This window comes from Arctopsyche grandis, chromosome 10, assembly GCF_051622035.1.
Source record: "Arctopsyche grandis isolate Sample6627 chromosome 10, ASM5162203v2, whole genome shotgun sequence".
NCBI lineage: Eukaryota > Metazoa > Arthropoda > Insecta > Trichoptera > Hydropsychidae > Arctopsyche > Arctopsyche grandis.
The window spans coordinates 1,838,594-1,851,024 of record NC_135364.1 but is presented as its reverse complement, the minus strand read 5'-3'; the positions used below and the strand labels follow the sequence as shown (position 1 = coordinate 1,851,024).

Sequence of the window (12,431 nt, the reverse complement as noted above, 5' to 3'; positions counted from 1 at the left end):
CGTCAAAATGAAATGATAAAAAAACAGGTCATTTTGGCTTCCTTTGATTTCATAAAATTCGTAGTTTTTTGTGTTCAGTTTATTTATATACTATGTTAGCTATCAAGCTAATTTAAAAATACATCTTAATTACTTAACTCTAAAATTTATAATTAATTTATATGTACTGTCCCAGAGGTGTCTCTTCGCACCTCGCAAGAATGCATCCATGATCTTAGCAGACCTGATGCACTCAGGGAGGGCATTATACATGAGCACACCCCTGTGAAAAACACCCCCAGTTGTCTTATTTTTTCTTACTCTACTTACAACTAGTTTGTCCTTATTTCTAGCATAAAAACTATGTTTATCTCTATTCCATATTATATAATCATCAAAGTACTTAGGCAATAACTTATGATCTAACTTACAAACAAAAGACAATGTACCAATATTTAGACTAATTCTAATACTCATCCATCCCAATTAATCTAACATGCTTCCAATATTCTTAAATCTACTCACATTCAAAATACCTCTCATAGCTTTATTCTGTATTTTTTGCATGTTTTCTAAAATCTTGGCCACTACCAGTTAAAATAATTGAAGGGGACATTCGAGCGAAACGGTGACTTTGAATACTCGCTGATCAGTAAAAATTTGTCATAATCGACTCATTTAAATTGTAATCGATGAATATTGAGAGTTTGTTTCATTTAATAATACTTGAAATTAAAATCGAAACTATTCTCAAAAATTAGATATATGAAAAAAACCCACTTTTCGAAATTATTATCGAACTAAATCGATTGGTTGGAGGCACAGGTGAATGAATTTTTAAATTTTACGTTCTCTTGATATTTCGAAAGTTTTCCACTCTATGAAAATAATAACGAGTTACATAATATGTATGCATATGGTTAGCACATTGACGAGTGCTAATCTTGGTAGATGTCTGTAATTGTGATGAATTGAAATAAAATACTTATCTTCCGAATATTTATTCCAAAATTTATTCATTCGTCATTATGTGCATAGGTGCAAGTAATAAATTAAAATTGAAACGCTGTTCTGGAATTACTCCACGATCTGTCCATTCGTTTCTACCTGGATCGTACTCCAACATCGATTTTGAATTTAAGTCTCTTAAAAGAATTATTATTTAAATTGCTTGATATTTACACTAAAGTGGTAATCGAATCGTGTTAATAAACGTTCCAATTTTAAGAAAGATCACATAACGCCCAGTTAATAAGATACATTTGCATTGACAAGTCGATCTATAAACATACATATATAGAATTTATAACGATGAGTCACACTTAAACCGAAAGAATTCCTCTTTTTAATATAATGTACATACATATGTATGTATCCATATACTTTGCCAATAGTAAAAAGTCATATATGTATGTTTGTGTGTTTAATAATTCAAATAAAATTTTTGATGATTAAAACTAGAATTACAAAAATATGTATGTAAGTAACTTCGTTTAATTCGAAATATGATTGTGACAATCGTCATATTATTATTTTTGGTGCATTTACGGTTGAAACATTATGTTCGGTTTGACATCAAACGCTATATGAATATTTGTCATATGATCCGATATGCGATACATACATACATATGTATGTATGTTCATATGTGATTGAAAAGTAAACGTTGTAATAGAAGAACATTTGAATTCCCATCTTATGATTAATTAAAACCAAAAAAGTGAGCAGGCCAAACAACCAATGTATGGAAATTTTTATTTTAAAAATTACCTGAAAAAACTCTTGCAAATTGGAGTGGAGTGTTTTCTGTAAATTTTTGTTGAACGCTGCTAGTTCCCCAAACACATGATGAAGAATCATACAAACCATTATTCATGATATTATTGATATTTTTAGCAGTAGTCTCGAGCAGTAGTTTCACGCAATTTTTCTTTAAATATTTTTAAAATTACTTCAAAATCATATAAAATTCTTATGATGGAAAATCTCGTAGATGAGCAGCTACTTCATTTGTGTGTCCCAACATTTTTAATGTGATTTTCGACATTTTATCTCTGTTATTATAAAAAGACTATCACATCTTATTGATTTAATAAATCCGACAAATCTTGTTTATTAACACAATTCAGACAAAGGTTAACTAATTCTTCTTCTTAGACTAATCCTTCATCCTATATCGAGCGTGGCGCGCTTTTTATGAAGACATTCGAGCGAAACGGTGACTTTCGCTCGAATGTCTTTCGATTAATATCGAGAGTTTGTTTAATACGACGAAAGTTTTCCATCGATGAAAATAATAAGAATAATAAGAAATATATGTATGTACATGAGCACATTATCGAGTACTTATAGTCTCATAGATGTCTGTAATTGTGTAGAATTGAAATAAGATACGTATTTTTCGAATATTTCTTTCACACTTTATTCATTCTTCATTATGTGCATAGGTGCTACTAATAAATTAAAATAGGAACGTGGTTCTGAAATTGATCCATGATCTGTCCATTTGTCTGTGCCTGGATCATATTTCAGCACTGATTTTGAATTCTGACCTCCTGAAAATATTTAAAGACACGTTGATTAATATTAAAATTAAATTAAGAAAATATTCTTGTTTATAAAACTTAACAATTTTCAGAACTATCACACAACACCCATTAAATGAGGTAAATTTGTACTGTATTTAAATGAATACGAAACTCACCAACGCAAATGATTTTATCGTCGAAAGCAATCGCTTTGTGACCGTAATTTGGTTCAGGAAGACAGGCCACCGATGTCCAAGTTTGAGACTTGATGTCAAATCGCTCCACCGATTTAAGAATTGATGATCCATCTTGACCTCCAATGGCGTAAATGTGGTTTCCCATTGTTACAGCCTGCAAGTTATAACAAATGGTATTCAGCGATGATTAATACAAATTGATCAGTTATAGGCAGAGCCGTTGCGATGTTTATGTCGCCCTTGGCAAATATCAAATTTGTCACCCCTTTATTGTTTTTTAATTAAAATAAAATTATTTATTTAATTTAAAAATTACACATTAATTGAAATTTATAAATTAACCATTTAAAAAATAAAATTAAAAAAAGCAGGATTATTTTTTATATTATAAATGTCCCATATTGACAATTTCGCAATAAATGTCATCTTATAATTAAAGGAATCAGTGCCGTTAAAACACAATTAAAATTTCGTGGATTTTATTTTTTTGTCGTTTATATGTACATACATACGTTTTTATATGTATGTATGTAGTATAACTTTTTTTTTAAATTTTTATATGTTTATTTCAAATAATTTTTTCTTTATCTAAAAGCCCCAATTATATGTATAATAGGCTACCTGTCTGGACAGGTAGCCTATTATACATATAATTAACAACTTACATAACTATTAGTTATCAAAAATAGAAAAAACGAAAAACGAATTTTCCGTGCATTTGGCGTTAGCAAAGTTTGTTATTATATTATCAATATTTATATTACTTGCTAATTTACTTTGTATTGATAATATATGTACTTAGATTTGATAATCGCTATTGACCGATGGTCGATCTCAAATAATTTTTAATGAACTAAAACTCCTATCTGTCGAAGCCACTGTCGCAGGCATTGTGATAAATATACATATACATATATGTATGTACATATGTAGATATCGCTTATTCCATATTGTGATAGGATTCTTTTAAATCCCATCTACCCAGAATATTTAAAATATCAATGTGATATTTTCTCCTCGGATTTTTATCTTTGCAAAAAGTTTGATATTGATGTTTTAAACATTTAAGTTCATTTAAAAATTGATCATAATCTATTCCAAGTATTTTCAAGAAAGTGTTCGAGAAAGGCCCATTTGCCCATTTGCCATGGCCTCGCTACGGCACTTGTTATGTAGGATTCATTAATAAAAAAATAATTCTTACAGCAAAACTATTTCGTTTTTCTTTCATTGGTGGGGCTGCTGTCCATTTATCTTGTTGTGTATCATACATTTCCATTGTGTTTAAGCCATCACTGCTCCAACCTTCGATGGCATAAATTTTTTTCCCTACTACTGCTATTTCGTGACCATTACGTGTTGTCAACATATGATCCACATTAGTCCAAGTATTCGTGACAATATCATACCTGAAAGTTTAATTGCGACTTTATCATTATTTGCATTTTATGTAAATGAGTACTGTAAAGTTAATATTTAGTATTCATTTTAATTTATTTTCTCATTAAATATAATATTTGTAAAAATGTATAGCATATTAATATGAACGATAGTGAGTACACTATTCTCATTAGAATATGAAATAAATATTTTTCTTATCAATATTTGCAAACCGAGTATAGTGGTTATTACCAATGAACCGTAGTTTATTCGCAATACTGAATGAAAAATAATATTGAAATCAATTTCAGATGTTTTTGAAGATGAAGTATTGAATTTAAAATAAATTGACGGTTTATATCTTATGAAATATATGTATCTTAATTAAATCTTACTTGGGAAGGTGCGAGCAGTATCCAAAATACAGGATATCGAAATGGGTTGTAAGATAAGATGAGGTCACGATAAAGCAGAACACGAAAATTAAGTTAATAAATTAGTTAATTATTAATATTAATTTTCCGTTAGAAAATTAACACGATATAAGAAATGAAGCAAATAATAGATTATCTCGTTAAATACGGAAGGAAAAAAAATTAATGCTTGACTCAAGAAATTAACCTTTCCACGGAATTTATCAATTCATTTTTATTATTCCGTCCACCCATTACGAAAACTTGGTCATCGATGACGGTGACTGCAAAAAACTTCCTTTCTTGTTGCATCGCTTGCAATTCTGTTTTTTCCTTTGTGATTAGATCAAAGCAACACACCTGTGAAATTACCAAAAAGTAAAAATAGTATTTTATTGGGTTTGGGCAATAGACATTTAAATACCCAATTGTATGAAACCCAAATCGGATATCACGAATGTGTGTGAGGAGTATTTCGTAGCAGCGTTTGCACTCGTCATGTCATAATTATCGGTCTCCGTGAGTTGACAGAATGTTAAATGACAGAAAACGCAAATATCGGAAGGCAAAGATCGAAAATCGAAAGATAAAAAAAAAAATGGTGCATGGTAAACGGTACATACTCACTTAATTTGCGCGAGCAGGATACAACAGGAACAAGAGGAACAAGCTTTTCCTCCCGTATTAATGTGCGCACGCAGAATACGGGAGGAAAAGCATGTTCCTCTTGTTCCTGTTGTATCCTGCTCGCGCAAATTAAGTGAGTACGTACCGTTTACCATGCACCATTTTTTTTTTGATCTTTCGACTTAAGATCTTTCGATTTTCGATCTTTGCCTTCCGATATTTGCGTTTTCTGTCATTTAACATTCTGTCAAGTCACGTAGACCCCATAATTATGCACATATTGTTGCGTAGGGGTGGGTTGAGGATCCAATTGAAAGGCCAAAGTCGCTTCACAGCATTTATTGAATGATTCAGGAGGTTCACACGCAGCTAGTGCTCGTTCCAGAATGTTCTTTGATATGGCGTGTGAACCTCCTTATAAAAGACAAGTCACTCACCACAGCATCCCCAATCTATTTATTTATCCATTGTCTAGGCACGTACTGTTTTAAGTGAGTCTCACGCTCTCGCGCTATCATGCTCTCGGGTTCTGAGAATTCTAGGGTGTACTTACTGAGTCCCGCTAGGCCGATTCGGGGGTCTCCATTGTTTATCCCCAAGTGCACTTAGCGGATCCTGTTCTCCCGTGCTCCCACGTTACAATATTTAGGTGGCAGTTTGCAAAATCAATATTTTTAAGCCAACGATCCATGTGTGATAGATCTCGTTAGATATGAACGTAATATAAATCCTGATATAGAACTAAAACTATTGTCAATTTAAATCTTTAAATAGAACTAGAAACTATTAATGGAACTAATGTTACCTTGTTTGTGGCTTTATCGTCAATCACACCACCCATAGTAATCAGTTTGTTATTCAACACAACAGCACCAAAATACGCGGTTTCATTGCTTAAATTATAATAAGTAGACCATTTATCATCGTCCGCGTTGTAAATTGCAATTTCACTTGAAATCTAAGATTGAAATCAAAAATTTTATGTAAATGTAGTTTTAATTTTACTTGTAATTTTTATAAATGAATGTAAATATAATACATACGGTAGCATTTTGTCCACCTACGATTAATAAAGTTTGTTTGCAGCACTTTCGTGGGTTTGAATTTAGCGAAGGCAATACATGTCTTTTTTCAGGATTATGATGGTATTTGAATGTATCCAATATCATTTGACAGCAGCGCAATGAATCGTAACAGAGTGGTGTCACTTCATTTAATATAAACTAAAAATTTAGAAATTGACATTGGAAAATTATAAATAAATATAGATGAATTTGAATTATCTATGAAATTGGTCACGTAGAAATACCTGGACAGGTAACAAAGGCAATCTGATATATTTCAACAGGGTATCTAAATGCTTTTTCCGAGACTCGTAGTTCTTTTGCACCCAAATCTTCAATCCATGAAATGCTTCCTCTTCTCTTACTACATTTAAATCATCCGACTGTAAAAATTCACCCAGTCGTTCATAACTTATATTGAGGAATTCATCTTCTTGGATTATCTGAAATATTTTTGGATAATATTATGACAAAGTTATATTCCCGTTTGCACGATATGTATTTTAAGTAATCATCATTAGTGATTCTGATTTCTCAATGATTTTAATTTCTTGAGAAATGAGAATTCTCAATTTAACTTCTTAAAATTCTCGAGAAGTCTCGAAAAATTTTGATAAATGAAAAATGAAAAAAGTATCTTTTATTCGACATAATTGGATTCAAGAATACAAATGTATGTTTTGGCATTATTGGTAATTTTTGTATATATTATCTCAGTGTACACATAATTATAATAATAAAACTAGAAAAATAGTAAAACATTTCAATTTTATTTTATTAATTATATCGTTAATTTACATAACTTTATCTCTTACAACGTTGATTTTATTTTATTACTAGTGGCTTTAGCCGGCTTTGCTCGGTATTTGTAATGTAAACCGCTTAAAAATGGCCAATCTCATAGTAAATAATTTATTTTAGGATGTGGTTATTTGTACATACAGCATCGTAGAATTTTTGGCTATTTGTAAATACAGTATCGGCGAATTATTGACTATTTATACATACAGTATCGATGAATTATTGGTTATTTATACAGACAGTACATAGTATGTACATAAGAAGATTATAAGAATTAGGATTTAAGATCAATAAATTATAAGATTAGAAATTTGAAGTCGATTAAGAAACTTTTCCTTCGGCCGTTGCACATAACCTAAAAGCGCAACATTTGACAGCGAAAGTGACGCTTGGTATAAACTTTTTAAAAGTCAACAAAATTGTTCAAAAACCATATTCAAGACTAAGATTCGATTCAATCTCACTTATTTGATGCTTCTTTGCAGTGATATTACAGTGAAATTATTCTTTTTTTTATCTTATTTTGTTAGGAAAATTTGCAGTTTTTGTTAAATACCAAATTAATAACAAAAAAAATATTTTAAAATTTTCGCATATAAGTAAAAGAAAAAGAAAATTTAAACATTAAAAGATAAAAAATAAAAATAACAATACAGTAAGATAATTAGAAAAAATATAAAAATAAAAATAATAATAAAAATAACAATATTATAAAATCAATAATATAATAAAAATTCACAATCACAATTACTAATTTACAACAATGTTAAGCATCAAAAAACAAATTCACAACAATCACTATAGCTTGGTTTGAATTAATATTAAATAAATCAAAATCCCAATTGGTAGAAATGAGTGTATTGATTGTGGAGCTTGCACGCCAGATGAATGAGCTTCTTCCATAATTAGAAAATATATTACGCACGTAAAGGAGCTCATTACATCTGGTCGTTCTATTAAGCTAACGCAATGATAGTCGGCTCAATAATTGAAGATCTAATAATCTTTCTATGTACTATGTACTGTATGTACAAATAGCTAATAATTCGTCGATACTGTATGTACAAATAGCCACATCCTTTATTTTAATAGTTTTGTTTCATTCAAATTTATTTGAATATTCATTTCGGGCCTTCGCCCCCGGCGCCCCCCGGGCCTTCGCCCCCGGCGCCCCCCGGGCCTTCACCCTCGGCGCGTTCCGGGCCTTCCCCCCCCGGGAAAGCTCTCATTTTGTGTTGACGTTGGTTTAATTGACAACAAGGCTTCAAATAAGCACTGTACATCATCTGTTCTATTGCCCATATCTTCAAATATACTAAATTATTGCTCCATTAAGAGGGCCGGACATCAGCGCCTTGTCCATACAAACGTATTACACTTCTCCCTTCCTCAATTATGACACTAGAATTTATGTTTTAATATGCGATGGATGTTCACCATTGGCATGCATCTGTGGTTTTATTTTTTTGATTAGTTATTTTTTATAAGAGGTAGGAGCCGCCAAACATCTATAAAATCGCACCTTTTTTACACCTACGAAAAGAGTCCAGCGTGCTTATTTACCGGTCGATTTAAAAAAAAATACGCGCACACTTGCATAAAAAATATCTTTCTCATACCGATGATGAATGACATTTTTTTTTTAAATTGGTCTAGTTTTGGAGGAGAAAATTGGAGAATACGAAACCTCGATTTTGTCGATTTTAAATACATATTATCTGGTCGAAGCGCAACTGTCGCATTCACTCAATATATATGTATATATTGATATATATTGTCGCATTCACTTAATATATATATACATTCACTCAATATATATATATACATATATCGAAGAAAAGAACGGAAACAAAATTAAGGTTTCGGGTGTACAGCCCTCTTAATAACCGTTGCTATTTTACAAAAACAGCATGAAAAGTAAACCTTTTTGGTTTACCAAAAATGAAAAATATCCTTAAATCTTTTTGCATTCTGCCTACTTCCATGTCTTATTTTTTCTTAACGGAGAGGTTTCTATAATCTCCAAAGCAAAGAAACCTTCACCGGCCGGGTAGAGTAATAAAAATAAATAGTTATAGAAAATAAGTCAGGTCAAAAGTAACTATAGGTATATAGTATTCAACGCATTCAAAGAATTATTTATATTTCTAAAGATTGACGCGTTTGCAATGTCCAGGTTAAAATAAGATATGAAAAGAACATAAGATAAGTTGCGATACGTACATTAATAGATGCCCAATAAGAGGGGTAAAAATGCAATAAAATTGGAAAATGAACTTTTGGAAATTGGTTATAGTCGAAAACGCTTTTGTGGTTATATTAAAAGTCATGGTATAAAACAGAACACGCTAAATATATCAAATTCGTACCTCTAAATAATTCTTTGCAATATATACTTTTGTTTGCTCGAGTAATTGCAAATATCCATGTTGTTTGGCAAAATCGTCAATGAAAATGACATTTTCAATGTCTATTATTTTTTCGAGGTACGCTAAACAGCAATATTCGAGTTCAAGCGCCTGAATAATTTTGGAAAATTTGATAATGTTCACAACTTGATGTAGCTGCAAGTCTGAAATGAAAATTTGGCCATGGATATGTTTTTAAAAACACACGGTTTCTATTCACCTGTGTTCTTACCTATTTCACCTAGGTAAAAGAACGTAATCGTCTTCTGGACAGACTCGGCGAGTATGTCGTCACTGTCTTCCAAAATGATTTCACTGGTTGTATCATTTATTCTACTTTTGAAGAAATCGCTATTCGTAACAAGGATTAATTTGTGCACTGGAAATCTGGAAAAATGCAAGTCGTTTGATTGAATTAAGTACTATTTTATTTATAGGCTATACATATGTGCATGAAATGTACCAACCTGTTATTGCCGACTACCAAATCGATATTACACAATGAACTTTCTTCGTAAATGCCAAACATTCGCTTTAAAATAGTTTTTGCATGTCGATCGTAAACCTCTCCATTGAATTCGGACATTTTCGTGTAGAATTTTGTATAGTAAATTTTAATTGCAGAACGACCGATGATTATGAACTATCGCAAAAACGTATCACCAAGTCAAGATCTAGATGCCAATTGAAGTTGTAACAAATTGTTATCGCACATCACTGATTCAATCAACATTGATCGCCAACTTTTACTGAGAAATCAATCTATAAACAATATGTCATACCGTTATATATATTAAAATATAGTGTTCAAGCAATGAGGGCTATTTTGATAAATTTGGAGACAAAGCCTTGATATTAAATGATAATTATTCTGTGATGTGGTGCTAAAAACATCAAATTTCAAACTTCTTTAGGGAAATATTCTTTATAGTTAAATATATTTCACCTCTTCATTTATTTACTACAGAATTATTTTAAGTTAATAAAGAGATAAATATATCTAATTTTCGACATTGATTTTATTACTATATTTTTCCAGATCAATTTTATTTCCCAAAAACAAATATTATTGTATGGCTCGTTATAATTGAAATGGCATTAGTCCACTTTTCTTGATTTCGAGAAATATCTTGCAAAACATAAAATATAATGTTTATACTATTTTTTTCATCTTGTTTATACAAGAATTGAACAATCTGAAAAAAACTATAATTCCTTGACAATATTTTTGGTTAATTGAGGGAAAATTTTTAAATGTTTTGGACCGGCGACTGGTAAATACATATGTCTACCGTATACTCGATATTATCGATGATTCAGTTGAAAAAATTGGTACTGTTTGTCAACAAACACTATGAATATTTGTCATATGATGCGATATGTGGGAAAATGTAATATCATAATCTTATCATATATGTATGTACACATAGATACATATATGTGATTGTAAAGTACATGTTGAATTTAGATCGTAATACTAACATTGAAAAATTGGCAAATATATTTTTTATATATTTTCATCATTTAGTCCAGCGTTTCCCAACCTTTTTTGACTCGAGTACCACTTGGTAGTACATAACTTACTGGCACATTACTTGGACCTCTTCGATGCCAGTTATGTTGAGTTGGTGGAACACATCCTAAATAGCACGATATAAATTTTTCAATCTTATTTCTTTGTTTTTATTTTGTGTACATATTTTTTACGTGATTTTTATTATTTTTTTATGTTTTTTTTATTTATGATTTTTATTATTTTTTTATGTTTTTTTTATTTATGATTTTTATTATTTTTTTATGATGTTTTTTTTTATAATTTTTATGATTTTTATTATTTGTATTATAATCACATTGACGCTTTGGGGCAACCTGTCAAGTCTCTGTGGTATTGATTTTTTTTTAAATAAAATAAAATAAAATAAAAATAACAATAAATTGTACCACCATATAAAAATGATTGTATTTCATGAAATTTGTTTTTGCAAGTGTTTATTATATATAGTATTTGTTTATTATACAAGCAATTATTATATATAATATTTGCATGGCAAGGAATGTGAAGACAGAATACACGCAATATGTAGGTCTGTTTTGGTAAGAAATTTTATGGAAAATTTTTTTTTGCGGAGTCACAATTATATGTAATATGCTCAAAGTTTAATATATTTATCTACTATCTTGTCATACTTCTATTATTCATAATAAATATATTATTTTAATAAAAACACAAAATTACAAAGTACACATAATATGTTTTCTTTTCATTAAATCTCATAAAATAAATTTATTGAGATCGTTGTGCTTAGTTTTTTTTAAGTTGGTTCAAATGGTGCGAGATTTCCCCTAGTTCTGGAGCTGGATTCAATCAATATCTATATTTGTCTTATTAAAATATATGAAGAGAAAGCTCTCTCAACCAGTTCAGTGATAGTAAACAGCGAAAGAAATTTAAACGCTATGTCATAAAGCTGTTTACATTCTTCACTAATAACCAAAAATTAATAACCTTATTAATTTCGAATTCAGTATTTAAATGCTATAATTTGAAAGTTCAATCAAGTTCTCCTTTTCTTTGGTAGCTGTCCGAAAATGTTCATTATCAAAGGGGTTTGAAATCAAATTGTTTGCTTCTAAAAGGTTTAGTGAAGCACTGCGTAAAAGACGATATCAGCCCTATTAAATATTCAATTATTTTTTCACGTATATCCCGAGACATACGACTCTTGTTTTCAGATAAGAAATTATTTAAAGTTTCGAATACTTCAGTTTGATCATTTTCGATACATAAATTCCAAAAATCTAATTTTCTTATCATATGTTTGTACTTTCAATTTTATCTGCATCATTAAATATTATTATCGAACTGTTCTCAAGTGTCAAATTCAAGTTATTTATTTATTGGAGCGTGAACGCGGTAAATTTAAAAATGCACTCCAAAATCCATGCCGGATCTGAGGAAAACGTATCGATTGCCTGATTTTCGATCATCGACTGTACATATTGACGTCAACGATGACAAATTAAGATAATGTTT

At 30.2% G+C, this 12,431-nt stretch overlaps 1 protein-coding gene across 1 annotated transcript; it reads right to left on the bottom strand.

Annotated features, from left to right (window-relative positions):
- Positions 1 to 2,382: 2,382 nt before the first annotated feature.
- On the bottom strand, positions 2,383 to 9,983 carry LOC143918256 (kelch-like protein 1). Its single transcript, XM_077440040.1, has 10 exons — positions 9,865 to 9,983; positions 9,630 to 9,784; positions 9,359 to 9,561; positions 6,434 to 6,631; positions 6,168 to 6,347; positions 5,930 to 6,082; positions 4,706 to 4,857; positions 3,909 to 4,113; positions 2,684 to 2,858; positions 2,383 to 2,534 (listed from the first exon to the last, which is right to left on the bottom strand). The coding sequence occupies exons 1-10, from the start codon at positions 9,981 to 9,983 to the stop codon at positions 2,401 to 2,403; spliced, it is 1,674 nt and encodes a 557-aa protein (XP_077296166.1). The 3' UTR covers positions 2,383 to 2,400.
- Positions 9,984 to 12,431: the final 2,448 nt, after the last annotated feature.